The sequence below is a fragment of the Manacus candei genome, unplaced genomic scaffold, assembly GCF_025592945.1.
Source record: "Manacus candei isolate 608988 ecotype Guabito, Panama unplaced genomic scaffold, ASM2559294v1 h1tg000415l, whole genome shotgun sequence".
NCBI lineage: Eukaryota > Metazoa > Chordata > Aves > Passeriformes > Pipridae > Manacus > Manacus candei.
Window position 1 is genome coordinate 1 of NW_026138463.1, and position 20,722 is coordinate 20,722.

A 20,722-nucleotide genomic window follows, 5' to 3' on the forward strand; every position below is an offset into this window, starting at 1 on the left:
GCAGGCCCTGGATGCCACCTACCAGCTGGAGCAGTACTACTTCGACGTGGCCGAGGTGGAGTCGTGGTTGGGCGAGCAGGAGCTGCTGCTGATGAACGAGGAGAAGGGCAAGGTGCCCGCGGGGTTGGGGTTGGTTGGGTTGGGTTGGTTGGGTTGGTCGATTGGGGTGGGCGAGGTTGGGTTGGTTGGGTCGGGGAGTTGCTTCAGTTGGATTGGGTTGATTTGGATGAGATTGGGTTGCATTGGTTGGGTTGAGTGGTTGGGTTGGTTGGGTGGGTTGGGTTGGTTGGGTTTGGTTGGTTGGGTTGGGTGGGTTGGATAGGTTGGGTGAGGTTGGGTTGGTTGGGTTGGGGAGTTACTTCAGTTGGATTGGGTTGGTTTGGATGAGATTGGGTTGCATTGGTTGGGTTGAGTGGTTGGGTGGGTTGGGTGGGTTGGGTTGGTTTGGTGTGGTTGGGTGAATTGGGTTGGTTGGGTTGGTTGGGTTGGTCGATTGGGGCGGGTGAGGTTGGGTTGGTTGGGTCGGGGAGTTACTTCAGTTGGATTGGGTTGGTTTGGATGAGGTTGGGTTGCGTGGTTGGGTTGAGTGGTTGGGTGGGTTGGGTGGGTTGGATTGGTTTGGTGTGGTTGGGTGGGTGGGTTGAATGGTTGGGTTGGTTGGGTTGGGTTGGTTGGGTTGGGTCGGGGAGTTGCTTCAGTTGGATTGGGTATTGGTTTGGATAAGGTTGGGTTGCATTGGTTGGGTTGAGTGGTTGGGTTGGTTGGGTGGGTTGGGTTGGTTGGGTTTGGTTGGGTGGGTTGGGTGTGGTTGGGTGGGTGGGTTGAATGGTTGGGTTGGTTGGTTGGGTTGGGTTGGTTGATTGTGGTGGGTGAGGTTGGGTTGGGTTGGTTGGGTTGGGTGAATTGGGTAGGTTGGGTTGGTTGAGTTGGTGGGTTGTGTGGGTTGAATGGTTGGGTTGGTTGGGTTGGTTGATTGTGGTGGGTGAGGTTGGGTTGGGTTGGTTGGGTCGGGGAGTTGCTTCAGTTGGTTTGGGTTGGTTTGGATGAGGTTGAGTTGCATTGGTTGGGTTGAGTGGTTGGGTGGGTTGGGTGGGTTGGGTTGGTTGGGTTGTTGGTTGGTTGGGTTGGGTTGGTGGGTTGGATAGGTTGGGTGAGGTTGGGTTGGTTGGGTTGGGGAGTTACTTCAGTTGGATTGGGTTGGTTTGGATGAGATTGGGTTGCATTGGTTGGGTTGAGTGGTTGGGTGGGTTGGGTGGGTTGGGTTGGTTTGGTGTGGTTGGGTGAATTGGGTTGGTTGGGTTGGTTGGGTTGGTCGATTGGGGCGGGCGAGGTTGGGTTGGTTGGGTCGGGGAGTTACTTCAGTTGGATTGGGTTGGTTTGGATGAGGTTGGGTTGCGTGGTTGGGTTGAGTGGTTGGGTGGGTTGGGTGGGCTGGATTGGTTTGGTGTGGTTGGGTGGGTGGGTTGAATGGTTGGGTTGGTTGAGTGGTTGGGTTGGGTGGGTTGGATAGGTTGGGTGAGGTTGGGTTGGTTGGGTCGGGGAGTTGCTTCAGTTGGTTTGGGTTGGTTTGGATGAGGTTGGGTTGCATTGGTTGAGTTGAGTGGCTGGGTTGGTTGGGTGGGTTGGGTGGGGTTGGGTTGGTTGGGTTGGGTGTGTTGGTTGGGTTGGGTTGGTGGGTTGGGTTTGTTGGGTGTGTTGGTTGGGTTGGGTTGGTGGGTTGGGTTGGTTGGGTGGGTTGTGTTGGGTGTGTTGGTTGGGTTGGGTTGGATGGTTGGGTTGGTTGGGTGGGTTGAATGGTTGGGTTGGTTGAGTTGGGTGGGTTGGGTGGTTGGTTTGGTGACTGGTTGGGTTGGATGGGTTGTGTTGGTTGTGTTGGGTTGGTTGGGTTGGTTGTGTTGGTTGGGTTGGGTGTGTTGGTTGGGTTGGGTTGGATGGTTGGGTTGGTTGGGTGGGTTGAATGGTTGGGTTGGTTGAGTTGGGTGGGTTGGGTGGTTGGTTTGGTGAGTGGTTGGGTTGGATGGGTTGGGTGGGTGTGTTGGTGGATTGGGTTGGGTTGGTTGTGTTGGGTTGGTTGGGTTGGTTGTGTTGGGTTGGTTGGGTTGGTTGTGTTTGCTGGGTTTGGGTGACGGGGTCATTTAAGACCCCCCCGCCCCCTCGCCCCCCCAGGACGAGCAGAGCACCCTCCAGCTGCTCAAGAAGCACCTTCTCACCGAGCAAACCGTGGAGAACTACGAGGAGACCATCGCCCAACTGTCCCGCCAGTGCCGCGCCCTCCTCGAGCTCGGCCACCCCCAGAGGTGGGACCACCCAGAGACCCCCAGAGCCAGACCCCTCCTCAGCCAACCCAACCCCACTGACCCAACCAGCCCAACCAACCCAATCCAATCAAACCAATCCAATCAAACCAACCCAACCCAACCAACCCAACCAACCCAACCCAACCAACTCAGTCCAATCAAACCAATCAAACCAACCCAATCCAATCAAACCAACCCAACCAACCCAATCCAACAACCCAACCAACCCAACCCAACCCAACCAACCCAACCCAACCAACTCAGTCCAATCAAACCAATCAAACCAACCCAATCCAATCAAACCAACCCAACCAACCCAATCCAACAACCCAACCAACCCAACCCAACCAACCAACCCAACCAACCCAACCCAACCCAACCAACCCAACCCAACCAACTCAGTCCAATCAAACCAACCCAACCAACCCAACCAACCAACCCAAACCCAACTGACGCAATTCACCCAACCCAACCAACCCAACCACCCCAACCCAACCAACAACCCAACCCAACCCAACCATCCCAACCCAGCCAACAACCAACCCCAACCAACAACTCCACCAATCACCCAACCAACCCAACCCACCCAACTCAACTCAACCAACCCAACCAGCAACCCAACCCAACCAACCCAACCCAACCAACAACCCACCCAACCCAATCACCCAACCAACCCAACCCACCCAACTCAACCACCCCAACCCAACCAACAACCCAACCCACCCAATTCACACAATCAACCCAACCCACCCCAACAAACCAACCCAACCACCCAATCAATCCAACCCAACCCAACCAACAATCCAAACAACAACCCAACCAACCCAACCCACCCAATTCACCCACCCAACCACCCCAACCAACCCAACCCACCCAACCACCCCAACCACTCAATCAACCCAACTCAACCAACCCAACCACCTCAAGCACCCAACAACCCTACCCAACTCAACCCAACCCAACCCACTCAATTCACCCAATCAACCCAACCCAACCCAACCCAACCAACCAACCACCCAACCAACACCCAACCAATCAACCCAACCACCCAATGAACCCAACCAACCACCCCAACAACCCAACCAACCAACCCAACCCACCCAATTCACCCAATCAACCCAACCCACCCCAACAAACCAACCCAACCACCCAATCAATCCAACCCAACCCAACCAACAATCCAACCAACAACCCAACCAACCCAACCCACCCAATTCACCCAATCAACCCAACCCACCCAATTCACCCACCCACCCACCCAACAACCCAACCAACCCAACCACCCCAACCACCCCAACCACCCAATCAACCCAACTCAACCAACCCAACCACCCCAACCACCCAACAACCCTACCCAACTCAACCCAACCCAACCCAACCAACCACCCAACCAACAACCCAACCAATCAACCCAACCACCCAATGAGCCCAACCAACCACCCCAACAACCCAACCAACCAACCCAACCCACCCAATTCACCCAATCAACCCAACCAATCATCCAACAACCCAACCACCCAACCAATCCAACCCAACCAACAACTCAACCAAGAACCCAACCCACCCAATCACCCACCCAACCCAACCAATCACCCACCCAACCAATCCAACCCAACCAACAACTCAACCAACAACTCAACCAAGAACCCAACCCACCCGATCACCCACCCAACCCACCCAAACCGACCCCCCCAAACCAACCCAACCAACCCAACCCAACCAACAACTCAACCAACAACCCAACCCAACCCACCCAACCACCCACCCAACCCAACCCACCCAAGCCAACACAACCAACCCAACCCAACCAACAACTCAACCAACAACCCAACCCAACCCACCCAATCACCCACCCAACCCAACCCACCCAACCCAACCCCCCCAACTCAACCCACCCAACCAACCCAACCTAACTCCACCCAACCACCCACCCAAACCCAACCCAACCCACCCAAGCCAACCCCCCAACCCAACCAACCCAACCACCAACCCAACCCACCCAACCCAACTCCCCCAACCCAACCAACCCAACCCAACCAACCCAACCCAACCCTACCCCCCCCCACCCCCAAGCCCCCCAGGGCTGACGGGGCGCCGTGTCCCTTGCCCAGCGAACAGGTCAGCAGGCGGCAGTCGCAGGTTGACCGGCTGTACGTGTCTCTGAAGGACCTGGTGGAGGAGCGCAAGGTCAAGCTGGAGCAGCAGTACTGGCTCTACCAGCTCAACCGCGAGGTGGACGAGCTGGAGCACTGGATCGCCGAGAAGGAGGTGGTGGCCGGCTCGCCGGAGCTGGGGCAGGACTTCGAGCACGTCACGGTGAGCTCTGGGGGGCACGGGGGGGGGGCGAGGAAGGGGTGGGGGTGGTCGGGCGTGGCGGTTGAGGGGGTCGGGGAGGTCGCCGGGCCAGGCCATGGGGTGCCGGTGAAGCTTCTGGCTCGTGGTGGCACCGTTACGGGGATGGGGGGTGTTCTTGAGTTGTGTTGGGGGTGCTGGGCGCCGTCCTGGTGCTGGGCAACATCACTGACCCATTTGGGGGTCCTGGGTGCCGTCCTGGTGCTGGGCACCGTCCTGGAACTGGCACCATCCTGGTCCTGGCACCATCCTGGTCCTGGGCACCGTCCTGGTGCTGGGCACCATCACTGACCCATTTGGGGGTCCTGGGCACCGTCCTGGTGCTGGACATCATCCCTGCTCCATGCTGGGGGTCCTGAGTGCCATCACTGCCCCATCCTGGTGGTCCTGGGCACCTCTGTCATAGGCTGAGGGTCCTGGGCACCATCCTGGTCCTGGGCACAATTCCTGCCCCATTTGGGGGTCCTGGGCACAACCTCTGTCAGGGGCTGGGGGTCCTGGGCACCATCCTGGTGCTGGGCACCATCCCTGCCCCATGTTGGGGGTCCTGGATGCCATCCTGGTCCTGGGCACCGTCCCTGCCCCATTTGGGGGTCCTGGGCACCATCCTGGTCCTGCTGCCATCCCAATCCTGACACCATCCCTGCTCCATCCTGGGGGTCCTGGGTGCCATCATTGCCCCATCCTGGTGGTCCTACCACCATCCTGGTGCTGGGCACCATCCCTGCTCCGTCCTGGGGGTCCTGGGTGCCATCCTGCTCCTGGGCTCCATCCCTGCCCCATGCTGGGGGTCCTGGGAACAATCCTGGTCCTGGGCACCATCCCTGCCACATGTTGGGGGTCCTGGGTGTCATCATTGCCCCATCCTGGTGGTCCTGCCACCATCCCGGTCCTGGGCACCGTCCCTGCCCCATGTTGGGGGTCCTGGGCATCGTCCCTGCTCTATGTTGGGCGTTCTGGGTGTCATCATTGCCCCATCCTGGTGGTCCTGGGCACCATCCCGGTCCTGGCATCATCCCTGCTCCATCCTGGGGGTCCTGGCACCATCCTGGTCCTGGCACCATCCCTGCCCCATGTTGGGGGTCTTGGGTGCCATCATCGCCCCATCCTGGTGGTCTTGCCACCACCCTGGTCCTGCCACCATCCTGGTCCTGGCACCATCCCTCCTTCCCCCCAGCGCTCCGTGCCCCCTCCTCCCCTGTGCCCTCCTGACCCCCCTGACCCCTCCTGACCCCCCTGACCCCCCTGGCCCCCCTGGCCCCCCTGACCCCCCCTGGCCCCCCTGACCCTCCCTGACCCTGTGCCCGCCCCCCCCAGCTGCTGCAGGAGAAGTTCCTGGAGTTCGCCAGCGAGACGGGCAGCGTGGGGCAGGAGCGAATCGCTGCCGTCAACCAGATGGTGGACGAGCTCATCGACTACGGCCACACCGACGCCGCCACCATCGCCGAGTGGAAGGACGGCGTCAACGAGGCCTGGGCCGACCTCCTGGAGCTCATGGAGACCCGGGCCCAGATGCTGGCGGCCTCCCACGAGCTCCACAAGTTCTTCAACGACTGCAAGGAGGTTTGTGACGCTCCGGGTTTTCCTTCTCCTTCTTCTTCTTCTTCTTCTCCTTCTTCTTCTTCTTCTTTCTCCTTATTCTTCTTCTCCTTCTTCTCCTTCTTCTCCTTCTTCTTCTTCTTCTTCTTCTTCTTCTTTGTTCTTCTTTTTTTTCTTCTCCTTCTTCTCCTTCTTCTTCTTCTTCTCTTTCTTCTTCTTCTTCTTCTTTCTCCTTCTTCTTCTCTTTCTTCTCTTTCTCCTTCTTCTCCTTTTTCTTCTCCTTCTCCTTCTCCTTCTCCTTCTTCTTCTCCTTCTCCTTCTCCTTCTCCTTCTCCTCCTTCTTCTTCTTCTTCTTCTCCTTCTCCTTCTCCTTCTCCTTCTCCTTCTCCTTCTCCTTCTTCTCCTTCTCCTTCTCCTTCCTCTTCTCCTTCTTCTCCTTCTTCCTCTTCTTCTTCTTTCTCCTTATTCTTCTTCTCCTTCTTCTCTTTCTTCTCCTTCTCCTTCTTCTCCTTCTTCTTCTTCTTTTTGTTCTTCTTTTTCTTCTTCTTCTTCTTCTCCTTCTTCTTCTTCTTCTCTTTCTTCTTCTTCTTCTTTCTCCTTCTTCTTCTCCTTCTTCTTCTTCTCCTTCTCCTTCTTCTTTCTCTTCTCTTTTTTCTCCTTCTTCTTCTCCTTCATCTTCCCCTTCTGCTTCCCCTTTTCTCCCGGTCTATCCTTGGACCTGTGTCCTGGTCCATCCCAAGGTCCCACATCCTGGTCAGTCCTTGGAGCCAACGACCCAATGATCCAGGACCATCCCAACGACCCACGTCCTGCTCCACCCCAATGACCCATGTCCTGGTCCACCCCAATGACCCATGTCCTGCTCCACCCCAACCACCCATGTCCAGGACCACCCCAAGGACCCATATCCTGGATGATCCTTAGAGCCAATGACCCGTGTCCAGGACCATCCCAACGACCCGTATCCTAGACCATCATTGGAGTCCAGGACCCATGTCCTGGTCCATCCTTGGAGTCCAGGACCCATGTCCTGGTCCATCCTTGGAGCCAACGACCCATATCCTGGTCCATCCCAACGACCCATATCCTGGATGACCCTTGGAGCCAATGACCCATATCCTGGTCCATCCCAATGACCCATATCCTGGATGACCCTTGGAGCCAATGACCCATATCCTGGTCCATCCCAAGAACCCATATCCTGGTCCATCCCAACGACCCATATCCTGGTCCATCCCAATGACCCATGTCCAGGACCATCCCAACGACCCATATCCTGGTCCATCCCAATAACCCACGTCCTGGACCATCATTGGAGTCCAGGACCCGTGTCCTGGTCCATCCTTGGAGCCAACGACCCATATCCTGCTCCACCCCAACGACCCATATCCTGGTCCATCCCAACGACCCACATCCTGCTCCATCCCAACCGCTCATATCCTTGTCCACCCCAACCGCCCTCATCCCACCCCACCCCAACCACCCGCATCCCACCCCACCCTCCGCCCCCCCCGAGGTTGTTTCCCACCCACCACCCTCACCCCTTCCCCGTCGGCGTGTCCCTCAGGTTCTGGGGCAGATCGAGGAGAAGCGGCAGCGCCTTCCCGAGCTGGCGGCGCGCGAGGGCCGCACCTCGGCCGGGGCCCTGCAGCGGGCTCTGGGCGCCTTCGAGCACGACGTGGAGGTGCTGGTGACCCAGGTGAGGCAGCTGCAGGAGGGGGCGGCCCAGCTGAGGACCCTCTACGCCGGCGACAACGCCGAGGCCATCGCGGGCCGCGAGCAGGAGGTGCTGCGGGCGTGGAAGGAGCTGCTGGCGGCGTGCGAGGAGTGCCGGCTGCACGTGGCCAGCGTGGCCGACAAGATCCGCTTCGTGGGCGCCGTCAGGGACCTGCTGGCCTGGATGGACGGGGTGCTGCACCAGATGGGCGCCGGGGAGAAGCCCAGGTGGGCACGGGGGGGGGGTGAGGGGAGTGGGGGGGTCAAGGGATGTGTTCTGGGTCATTCCGGTGACCCACGGCCTGGAGCGTCCCAATGACCCGTGTCCTGCACCATCCGTGGTGCCAAGGACCCAAGTCCTGGGTCATTCCAGTGACCCACGGCCTGGATCGTCCCAATGACCCCTGTCCTGCACCATCCGTGGTGCCAAGGACCCAAATCCTGGGTCATTCCAGTGACCCACGTCCTGGACCATCCCAATGACCCGTGTCCTGGAGCATCCCATGACCCATGTCCTGGACCATCCTTGGAGTCCAGGAATCATGTCCTGATCCATCCCAAGGTCCTGTGTCCTGGACTGTCCCAATGACCCGTGTCCTGCACCATCCATGGTGCCAAGGACCTGTGTCCTGGGTCATTCCAGTGACCAGTGTCCTGGACCATCCCAATGACTTGTGTCCTGTCCCATCCCATGGTCCTGCGTCCTGGACCATCCCATGACCCGTGTCCTGGACCGTCCTTGAAGTCCAGGAATCATGTCCTGATCTATCCCAAGGTCCCCTGTCCTGGACCATCCCATGACCTGTGTCCTGGGACCATCCCAGTGACCCCTGTCCTGGACCATCCATGGATTCCAGCACCCATGTCCTGGACCATCCTTGGAGTCCAGGAATCATGTCCTGATCCATCCCAAGGTCCTGTGTCCTGGACCATCCCATGACCCATGTCCTGGGACCAGCTGTGGTGCCAAGGACCTGTGTCCTGGACCATCCTATGGTCCTGTGTCCTGGACCATCCCATGACCCCTGTCCTGGACCATCCATGGAGTCCAGCACCCATGTCTTGGACCATCCCAATGACCCATGTCCTGGACCATCCCAAGGGTCTGTGTCCTGGATCATCCATGGAGTCCAGGACCTGTGTCCTGGTCCATCTGTGGTGCCAAGGACCCACGTCCTGGTCCACCCCAAGGTCCCATGTCTTGGATCATCCCATGACCCACATCCTGGACCATCCTTGGAGTCCATGACCCATGTCCTGGATCATTCCAATGACCCACATCCCAGATCATCCCATGGTCCCGTGTCCTGAACCATCCATGGAGTCCAGAACCCGTGTCCTGGATCATCCTTGGAGCTGAGGAATCATGTCCTGGTCACTCCCAGGATCCCCTGTCCTGGACCATCCCAGGGTCCCACATCCTGGAGCATCCTTGGAGTCCAGGACCCATGTCCTGGATCATTCCAATGACCCACATCCCAGATCCTCCCAAGGATCCATGTCCTGGACCATCCTTGGAGCCAAGGAATCATGTCCTGGTCCCTCCCAAGATCCCCTGTCCTGGTCCACCCCAAGGTCCCACATCCTCTCCCATCCCGAGGACCCGTGTCCTGTCCCACCCACGAAGCCACGGATCCGTTCCTGGCCCTTCCATGGATCCCAGGACCCGTGTCCTGTCCTGTCCCACCCCGGGGGACGCTGTGGGCCCACCCCTGTCCCCCCCGTGTCCCCCAGGGACGTGTCCTCGGTGGAGCTGCTCATGAACGACCACCAGGCGCTCAAGACCGAGATGGAGTCGCGGGCCAAGGGCGTGGCCACCTGCCTGGAGCTGGGCAAGAGCCTCATCCTGGGCAAGAGCCCCGCGGCCGACGAGGTGCCGGGGGGTGGGCGGGGAGGGGAGGAGAGGGGGGGTCCCATCTCCAGCCCAGCCCATCCCATCCCATTCATCCCGTTCCATCCCATCCTATCTCCTCCCATCCCATTCATCCCATCCCATCCATCCCATCCCATCCCATCCATCCCATCCCATCCCATCCATCCCATCCATCCCATCCCATCCCATCCCATCCCATCCCATCCCATCCCATCCATCCCACCCCATCCCATCCCATCCCATCCCATCCCATCCCATCCCATCCCATCCCATCCCATCCCATCCCATCCCATCCCATCCCACCCATTCCATCCATCCCATCCCATCCCATCCCATCCCATCCCATCCCATCCCATCCCATCCCATCCCATCCCATCCCACCCATTCCATCCATCCCATCCCATCCCACCCATTCCATCCATCCCATCCCAATTTTGTGAGGCGTTATCCCCATCCCATCCCATCCCATCAATCCCATCCCATCCCATCCCATCCCATCCCATCCCATCCCATCCATCCCACCCCATCCCAGTTTTGGGATGTTCCTGATCCATCCTGTCTCTCCCCCCAGATCAAATCCCACATGGAGAAGCTGCTGGCGAAGAAGAAGGAGATGACGGAAAAGTGGGACAAGCACTGGGAATGGCTGCAGCAGAGTGAGGGCTGGAGGGGTGGGGTGGGGTGGGATTGATGGGGTGGGATGGGATGGATGGGATGGGATGGGATGGGATGGGATGGATGGGATGGGATGGGATGGATGGGATGGGATGGATGGGATGGGATGGGATGGGATGGGATGGGATGGGATGGGATGGGATGGGATGGGATGGGATGGATGGGATGGATGGGATGGGATGGATGGGATGGGATGGGATGGGATGGGATGGGATGGGATGGGATGGGATGGGATGGGATGGATGGGATGGGATGGGATGGGATGGATGGGATGGGATGGGATGGGATGGGATTGATGGGATGGGATTGATGGGATGGATGGGATTGATGTGACGGGATGGGATGGGATGGGATTTGGGGGTGGGATGGGATGGATGGGATGGGACTGGTGAGATTTGGGGGTGGGATGGGATGGATGGGATGGGATGGGATGGATGGGATGGGATGGGATGGGATGGGATGGGATGGGATGGATGGGATGGGATGGGTGGAGATGATGGGATGGGATGGGATGGATGGGATGGGATGGGTGGAGATGATGGGATGTGATGGGATGGGATGGAGATGATGGGATGGAGATGATGGAGTTGAAAACGGGATGGGGATGGAATGGAGATGATGGAGATGATGCTGATGGAGTTGAAAATGGGATGGGGATGGGATGGAGGTGATGGAGACGATGTTGATGGAGTTGAAAATGGGATGGGGATGGCCCTGACGGACCTGACAGGCCCCCCTCCCGTGCCCCCTGCCCCCCGTGCCCGGCAGTGCGGGAGGTTCACCAGTTCGCCCAGGAGGCCGTGGTGGCCGACGCGTGGCTGACGGCCCAGGAGCCCCTCCTGAAGAGCCAGGAGCTGGGCAGCAGCGTGGACGAGGTGGAGCAGCTCATCCGGCGCCACGAGGCCTTCCGGAAGGCGGCGGCGGCCTGGGAGGAGAGGTTCAGCTCCCTGCGGCGCCTCACCACGGTAGGGACCCGGCACGGGGCCGGCAGGGCCGGCTCTGACCCGGCCCCGGGTCAGTCTTCATCCCTGTTCCCAATCCAATCCCATCTAATCCACCCCATCCCATCATCTCCATCCCTGTTCCCAATCTAATCCCATCCCATCATCTCCATCCCTGTTCCCAATCTAATCCCATCCCATCCCATCCCATCCCATCCCACCCCATCCCATCCATCCCATCCCACCTCATCCATCCCATCAATCCCATCCATCCCATCCCATCCCATCCCATCCCATCCATCCCATCCCATCCCATCCCATCCCATCCCATCCCATCCCATCCCATCCCATCCCATCCCATCCATCCCATCCCATCCATCCCATCCCATCCCATCCCATCCCATCCATCCCATCCCATCCCATCCCATCCATCCCATCAATCCCATCCCATCCATCCCATCCCATCCCATCCCATCCCATCCCATCCCATCCCATCCCATCCCATCCCATCCATCCCATCCCATCCCATCCCATCCCATCCCATCCCATCCCATCCCATCCCATCCCATCCCATCCCATCCCATCCCATCCCATCCCATCCATCCCATCAATCCCATCCCATCCCATCCCACCCCATAAATCCCACCCCTCCCCTCCCACCCCTCTCCCCGCAGATCGAGAAGCTCAAGGCCGAGCAGAACAAGCAGCCTCCCACCCCCCTCCTGGCCCGGAAGTTCCTCGGCGGCGTCGGGGACCCCCCCTGGCGGGGCCGGGGGGGCCATCCCCCCTTCCCCCTCCTCCTCCCCGGGCGGGGGTCCCTCCCCGTCCCCTCCCCCGGGGGCCGGGGTCCCCGACCCTCGCCGGCCGGAGCCGCGCGTCGGCCTCGTGCGCCACGAGCTGCGCCCCGAGCGCCTCCAGCCCCGCCTCGACCGCGTCCACGCCGCCCCCACGGAGCGCCCCCAGACCCCCCCCCAGCCCGGGGAGCCCCCCAGGGGGGCCGAGGAACCCCCCGAGGGGGGCCGGGCGGGGGTCCCGGAGCGGCGGCGGGAGCGGCGGGAGCGGCGGCTGGAGCGGCAGGAGTCGAGCGAGCCGGAGCCGCCGCGGCACGACGGCAAGGGAGGAGGGTGAGTGGGGGGGTTTGGGGGGCCGGGGAGGGGGTTGGGGGCATCGTTTTGGGGGTGAGGTGACCCCTCCCCCCGGAAATGTCCCCCCCCCCCCAGCAGCAAAGCCACCCTGGCCGACATCGTGGAGCAGCTGCAGGAGAAGGAGGCGGGCGGGCCCGTGCCGGCCTCGGTGAGTGAGGGGTGGGCCCGGGGTGGCCCCTCAGGGTCCTTTTGGAGCCCCCTTGGTGTCCCCTCAGTGTCTCCTCAGTGTCCCCTTGGTGTCCTTTTGGAGCCCTTATGGTGTCCCCTTTGAGCCCCCTTGGTGTCCCTTCAGTGTCCTCTCAGTGTCCCCTTGGTGTCCCCTTGGAACCCTCCTGGTGTCCCTTTGGTGTCCCCTTGGAACCCCCTTGGTGACCCCTTTGTGTCCTTTTGGACCCTTCTGGGTGTCCTCTTGGTGTCCCCTCGGGGTCCTTTTAGAGCCCCCTTGGTGTCCCCTCAATGTCTCTTCAGTGTCCCCTTGGTGCCCCCTTGGTGTCCCCTCAATGACTCCTTGGTGTCCTCTCAGTGTCCCCTTGGAACCCTTCTTGGTGTCCCCTTGGTGTCCTTTTAGAGCCCTCTTGGTGTCCCCTCAACATCTCCTTGGTGTCCCCTTATTGTCCCCTCGGAACCCTTCTTGGTGTCCCCTTGGAACCTTCTTAGTGTCCCCTCAGTGTCCTTTCGGAGCCCTCTCAGTGTCCCTTTGGTGTCTCCTCATTGTCCCTTTGGTACCCTCGTGGTGTCCCCTCAATGACTCCTCGGTGTCCCCTCGTTGTCCCCTTGGTGTCCCCTTTGGTGTCCCCTTTGGTGTCCCCTTGGAACCCTCTTGGATTCCCCGTGATGTCCCCTCGGTGTCCCCTCGTTGCCCCTTGGTGTCCCCTTGATGTCCCCTTGGAACCCTCCTGGTGTCCCCCTTGGGGTCCCCTCAGTGTCTCCTCGGTGTCCCCTTGGTGTCCCCTTGGAACCCTTCTTGGTGTCCCTTTTGTGTCCTTTCGGAGCCCTCTCGGTGTCCCTTTGGTACCCTCATGGCGTCCCCTCAATGACTCCTCGGTGTCCCCTCAGTGTCCCCTCAGTGTCCCCTTGGGGTCCCCTTTGGTGTCCCCTTGGAACCCTCTTGGATTCCCCGTGATGTCCCCTTGGTGTCCTCTCGGTGTCCCTTTGGAGCCCCCTCAGTGTCCCCTCAGTGTCCCCTTTGGTGTCCTTTGGAGCCTTTGCCCTCCCCACCCCCTCTACGACCCCCCCCCGACCCCCATAACCCCCCCCCGTTGCCCCCCCAGCCCCAGGACCGGGACTCCCCCGCCCCCCACGACCCCCGTGGTTCCCCCCACGCCCCCCATGACCCCCCTACCCCCTCTACGACCCCCCCCCGACCCCCATAACCCCCCCCCGTTGCCCCCCCAGCCCCAGGACCGGGACTCCCCCGCTCCCTCTTCACCCCTCCCACCCCCCCTACGACCCCTGTGGTGCCCCCCCCACGCCCCTCATGACCCCCCCTGACCCCCATAACCCCCCCCGTTGCCCCCCCAGCCCCAGGACCGGGACTCTCTCACCCCCCACGACCCCCGTGGTTCCCCCCACCCCCTCTATGGATCCCCCTCGACCCCCCCCGACCCCCATAACCCCCCCCCGTTGCCCCCCCAGCCCCGCGAGCCCCGGGACTCCCCCACCCCCCACGACCCCCGTAATTCCCTCCACCCTCCACCTCACGCCCCCCATTACCCCCCCACCCCCTCCTACCCCCTCCATGACCCCCCCGGACCCCCATAACCCCCCCCCCGTTTCCCCCCCAGCCCCGGGAGCCCCGGGACTCCCTCACCCCCCACGACCCCCCTGGTTCCCCCCCACGCCCCCCATGACCCCCCCACCCCCTCCTACCCCCTCCATGCCCCCCCCCCGACCCCCATAACCCCCCCCCGTTGCCCCCCCAGCCCCGGGAACCCCGGGACTCCCCCGCCCCCCATGACCCCCCCACCCTCTCTACAACCCCCCCCGACCCCCATAACCCCCCCCCGTTGCCCCCCCAGCCCCGGGAGCCCCGGGACTCCCCCGGCCGCCTCCCCGCCGGCCCCGAGGCCCTCCCGGAACGGACCCCGAGGCCGGAACGGCCCCGCGCCCCGCGACCGTCCCAAACCCCGGCGCCGCCCCCGCCCCAAAGACCCCTCGGGGGGGCCGGGGGAGCCCCGGAGGTCCCGCTCGGCCCCCGCCCAGGGCAGCGCCCCTCCCCCCCCGCCGCCGCCCCCCACCCACACGGTGACGCACGAGGGGTTCCTGCTGCGCAAGCACGAGCTCGACGGGCCCAAAAAGGCCTCCAACAGGTCCGGGGGGGCTGCCGGGGGGGGTCTGGGGGGGGCGGGGGGGTGGGCAGGGGAGGGGGGGTTGGGATTTGGAGGGTTGGTTGGTGGGGGGGTTGATTGGGGGCAGGGGGAGAGCGGTGGAGGGGGTTGGGGGTTCATCAAGGGTTGGGGGTCCTCCAAGGGTTGGGGGTCCATTAATGGTGAGGGTCATCCAAGAGTTGGGGGTCCATCAAGGGTTGGGGATTCACCAAGGGTTGGGGCTCCATTAATGGTGAGGGTCTTCCAAGAGTTGGGGGTCCTCCAAGGGTTGGGGGTCCATTAATGGTGAGGGTCATCCAAGGGTTGGGTGTCTGTCAAGGGTTGGGGCTCCATCAAGGGTTGGGGGTTCACCAAGGGTTGGGGGTCCATCAATGGTGAGGGTCCACCAATGGAGGGGGTCCATCAATGATCGGGTTTGCCAAGGTTTGGGGTCCATCAATGATTGAGTTGACCAAGGTTTGGGGTCTATCAAGGTTTGGGGGGTCCATCAATGGAGGGGGTCCATCAATGATTGGGTTCTCCAAGGTTTGGGGTCCATTAATGATTGAGTTGACCAAGGTTTGGGGTCTATCAAGGTTTGGGGGTCCATCAACAATTGAGGTCCATCAGTTATTGGGTTCACCAAGGTTTGGGGGTCCATCAATGACTGGAGGTCTACCAATGATGGGGGATCCACCACTTGAGGGGGTCCATCAATGGAGGGGCTTCTTCAAGGCTTGGGGGTCCAACCTTTTGGGGGGACTCTCAAGGGTTGGGGTCCATCAAGGTTTGGGGAGTCTCTCAAGAGTTGGGGTCCATCAATGATTGGAGGTCCATCAAGGTTTAGGGGTCCATCAATGACTGGGTTCACCAAGGTTTGGGGTCCATCAAGGTTTGGGGAGTCTCTCAAGGGTTGGAGGTCCATCAGTGATTGGGTTCACCAAGATTTGGGGTCCATCAGTGATTGGGGCTCCACCAATGATAGGAGGTCCATCAGCTATTGAGTTCACCAAGGTTTGGGGTCGATCAAGGTTTGGGGGTCCATCAGTGATTGGGGCTCCACCAATGATGAGAGGTCCATCAGTTATTGAGTTCACCAAGATTTGGGGTCCATCAATGATTGGGTTCACCAAGGTTTGGGGTCTATCAAGGTTTGGGGGGTCTCTCAAGGGTTGGAGGTCCATCAGTGATTGGGTTCACCAAGATTTGGGGTCCATCAGTGATTGGGTTCACCAAGATTTGGGGTCCATCAAGGTTTGGGGTCCATCAGTGACTGGAGCTCCATCAACCATTGTGGATCCACCACTATTGGGGATCCATCAACGAAGGGGCTTCACCGCGGCTTGGGGGGGGGGTGTCCAACTTTTCGGCGCCCCCCGGTGCCACCCACCCCCCGTGTGCCCCCCGAACCCCGCACAGGTCCTGGGTGAACCTCTACTGCGTCCTGGCCAAGGGCGACCTGGGCTTCTACAAGGACGCCAAGGGCCACGCGGCCGGGACCACCCACGGCGGGGAGCCCCTGCTGAGCCTCCACCGCGCCACCAGCGAGGTGGCCAACGACTACAAGAAGAAGAAGAACGTCTTCAAGCTCAAGTAGGTCGCGGGTCGGCACGGGGGGGGGGTCTCCAAAATTGGGGTCGTCCACCGGGAGGGTCGTTAACCCGACCAGAACCCTCAAAATCGTCAACAAACGACCCAAAACAGCCATCAGGCCCCCAAAAACATCATGAGAATCATCAAAATCGTCAACAAACAACCCAAAACAGCCATCGGGCCCCCAAAATCATCATCAGAATCATCAAAATTGTCAACAAACGACCCAAAACAGCCCCCAGCCCCCCAAAAACATCATCAGAATCCTCAAAATTGTCAACAAACAACCCAAAACAGCCCCCAGCCCCCCAAAAACATCATCGGAATCATCAAAGTCATCGACAAACAACCCCAAACCATCAACACCCAAAACCATCAGCAACCCACCCCAAAACCGTCATTTACCCCCAAAACCCATTATTTACTCCCAAAATTATCATCAGCCCACCCCAAAACCATCGTTAACCACCAAATCATCATCAATCCCCCAAAACCATCATCAGAACCCTCAAAATCATCAACAAACGACCCCAAACCATCATCAGAACCCTTAAAATTACCAACAAACAACCCAAAACCATCATCAACCCCCAAAACCATCATCAGACCCCAAAACCATCATCAGACCCCAAAATCAACGTCAACCCACCCCAAACCATCATCAGAACCCAAAACCATCATCAACCCACCCCAAACCATCATCAACCCACCCCAAAACCATCATCAGACCCCCAAACCATCATCAACCCCCCAAACCATCATCAACCCTCCCCAAACCATCATCAACCCCAAACCATCATCAACCCACCCCAAACCATCATCAACCCACCCCAAATCAACATCAACCCACCCCAAACCATCATCAGACCCCCAAACCATCATCAGACCCCAAAACCATCATCAGACCCCAAAACCATCATCAACCCACCCCAAACCATCATCAACCCCCCCCAAACCATCCCAATCCCCCAACTGAGAAGCTCCTTCTCCCGTAGGACGAGCGACGGCAGCGAGTTCCTGCTCCAGGCCAAGGACGAGGTGGGTTCTGGGGGGGCTTTGGGGGGGATTGATGATGATTTTTGGGGGGTTGATGATGGTTTGGGGTGGGTTGATGTTTCTTTTGGGGTCTGATGATGGTTTGGGGGGTTGATGATGGTTTGGGGGTGGGTTGATGATGGTTTGGGGTGGGTTGATGATGGTTTGGGGTCTGATGATGGTTTGGGGTGGTTGATGATGGTTTGGGGTGGGTTGATGATGGTTTGGGGTGGTTGATGATGGTTTGGGGTCTGATGATGGTTTGGGGTGGGTTGATGATGGTTTGGGGGTGGGTTGATGATGGTTTTTGGGGTTAATGATGGTTTGGGGTGGGTTGATGATGGTTTCGAGTTGGGTTAATGATGGTTTTGGTTGGTTATTGATGATTTTGGGGTTGGTTAAGGATGGTTTTGGGTGGTCGATGCTAATTTTGGGGTGCCTGATGATGGTTTTTGGGGTTAATGATGGTTTTGAAGGTTCTGATGACGGTTTTGGGTGGGTTAATGCTATTTCGAGTGCTCCACCTCGATTTCGGGGTGTCCCCCCCCAGGAGGACATGCAGGGCTGGCTGCGGGCGCTGGCCAGCAGTGCCCAGGAACACGCCGAGGTGGCCCGGTGGCACCAGGGGCTCCTCACCACGTCCTCCACCGACGAGGGGCTGCCCCGGCGCGACGGCGAGCGCAGAGCCAGCGGCTCCCAACGACGGAAGTGACCCCCCCGGGTTTGGGGACACCCCCCGGTTTGGGGACACCCCCCGGGTCTGGGGACACCCCCCGGGTTTGGGGAACCCCCCCCGGGTTTGGGGAATCCCCTCCCCTGGATTTGGGGACACCCCCTGGATCTGGGGACCACCATCCTTGAATTTGGGGAACCCCCCCCGGGCTTGGGGAACCCCCCCCCGGGTTTGGGGAATCCCCCTCGGGTTTGGGGAACCCCCCCCGGATCTGGGGACACCCCCTGGATTTGGGGAATCCCCCTGGATCTGGGGACCACCATCCTTGAATTTGGGGAATCCCCCCCCCTGGATTTAGGGAACCTCCCTTGGATTTGGGGACACCCCCCGGATTTGGGGAATCCCCCCCTCGGATTTGGGGAAACCCCCCCCCCGGGTTTGGGGACACCCCCTGGATCTGGGGACACCCCCTGGATCCGGGGACCACCATCCTTTAATCTGGGGAATCCCCCCCCCCTCTGGATTTGGGGAATCCCCCCCCTTGGATTTGGGGAATCCCCCCCCCCTGGATCTGGGGACCACCATCCTTGAATTTGGGGAATACCCCACCTGGATTTAGGGAACCCCCCCCCTCGGATTTGGGGACCACCATCCTTGAATTTGGGGAATCCCCCCCCCGAGTTTGGGAACCCCCCCAGATTTGAGGAATCCTCTCCCCCCCCCGAGTTTGGGTCCACCCCCCTGGATTTGGGGAACCCCCTGAGTTTGGGGACCACCATCCCTCAATTTGGGGAACTCTCCCTTGAATTTGGGGACACTTCTCCCCCCCCCCCCCCGGGTTTTGGGACCCCCACCCCGAGTTTGGGGACACCCCCCCCGAGTTTGGGGACCGCCCCCGTGGATTTGGGGACCACCCCTGGATTTGGGAAATCCCCCCCTCCCGAGTTTGGGGACCCCTCTCGAGTTTGGGGACCCCCCCGAGTTTGGGGACCCCTCTCGAGTTTGGGGACCCCCCCCCCGAGTTTGGGGACCCACCCCGGATTTGGGGACCACCCCTGAGTTTGGGGACACCCCCCCCCAATTTAGGGACCTCCCTCCAAGTTTGGGGACCCCTCCCCGAGTTTGGGGGGACCCCCCGAGTTTGGGGACCCCCTCCCCCGGATTTGGGGACCCCTCTCGAGTTTGGGGACCCCCCCGAGTTTGGGGACCCCCCCCGGATTTGGGGACCACCCCTGAGTTTGGGGACACCCCCCCCCCCCCAATTTAGGGACCTCCCTCCAAGTTTGGGGACCCCCCCGCTGAGTTTGGGGACTACTCCCCCCAAATCCACCCTTCCCCCTCAAATCCTGGGTGTGCCCCCCCCAAATTTGGATTTGGGGGGGGGAACCCCCAAAACCCCCCGACCCCCCCCCCCCAAAAAAATCCCCCTCCCCCCTTTTCCTGCACAAGCCATAGAGCCGGGGGGGGGAGCGGGGGGGGGTCCCCAAAACCTTGGGGGGGGGTCCCCAAAACCCTGGGGGGGGGGTGACAGAGCCATGGGGGGACCCCCCCTAAATTTTGGGGGGGTGGGGGAGGGGCAGAGTTTGTATTTGTATAGATTTTCAAAAAAACCCAAAAAAGCCGAGAAATGACCCCAAAATTCGCCCCCCGACCCCCTAAAAGCACGTCCCGACCCCCGGGGACCCCCCCCCCGCACTCTTGGGGACCCCCCCGGGCCCCCCCCGCGCTGTGACTGTATAAATGTAATAAATAATAAAACCCCCCCCCCGCTGCACCCCAAAATTGAGGAGGGGGAGTTTTTTTTTTGGGGGGGGGGGGCATTTGGGGGTCCTGGGGGAATTTGGGGGGGGCTGGGGGAAATTTGGGGGGGTCCTGGGGGGGCTTGGGGGGGATTTGGGGTCACTGGAGGGGTTTGGGGGGGGGGGAAGTTTGGGGGGGTCCTGGGGGGGTTTCTGGGGGGAGGGGGGGATTTGGGGGTCGTTGGAGGGGTTTTGGGGGGGCCGAGGAAAGTTTGGGGGGGGTCCTGGGGGGTTTGGGGGAGAAGGGGGGGTCGTTTGGGGGGGTCCTGGGGGATTTTGGGGGAGAAGGGGGGGTCGTTTGGGGGGGTCCTGGGGGATTTTGGGGGAGAAGGGGGGGGTTTGGGGGGTCGTTGGAGGGGTTTTGGGGGGTTGAGGCGAGTTTTGGTGGGTCCTGGGGGGCGTTGGGGGGGTTGGGGGAGGTTAAGGGGGTCCGTGGGGGGATCACGGAGTGGTCTTTGGGGGGGTCCTGGGGAATTGAGGGGCCGGGGGCGCCTGGAGGGGGTACTCCCCTATCTTGGGCTGGCGGGGGGGCTACGAATTCCCGAATTTTGGGGCGTTTTTTCCCGGTTTTTGGGGCTTCCTGTGGGGAACGGGGAGGGAAACCCCCGGGACACCCAAGATGGCGCCACTCATTGTTCCGTACATAAGATGGCGGCTTTCATTGTTCCGCACACAAGATGGCGGCTCCCATCTTCCGTACGCAAGATGGCGGCACGCGTTGTTCCGTAAACAACATGGCGGCGCCGCGCGATGACGTCTTTCCTTTCCTGGGCGGAGC

General features: G+C 60.5%; 1 protein-coding gene across 1 annotated transcript; it reads left to right on the forward strand.

Moving 5' to 3' along the window:
- Positions 1-4: 4 nt before the first annotated feature.
- LOC127465505 (spectrin beta chain, non-erythrocytic 4-like) lies at positions 5-18,190 on the forward strand (the record flags this gene model as incomplete). Its single annotated transcript, XM_051776014.1, has 14 exons — positions 5-112; positions 2,167-2,297; positions 4,409-4,613; positions 5,967-6,212; positions 7,756-8,132; positions 9,639-9,777; positions 10,349-10,433; positions 11,221-11,417; positions 12,068-12,273; positions 12,614-12,697; positions 14,557-14,847; positions 16,264-16,437; positions 17,433-17,475; positions 18,023-18,190. Coding segments are annotated over 14 exons (2,448 nt in total), but the record flags the coding sequence as incomplete, so codon positions are not given.
- Between the last annotated feature and the right edge of the window lie 2,532 nt (positions 18,191-20,722).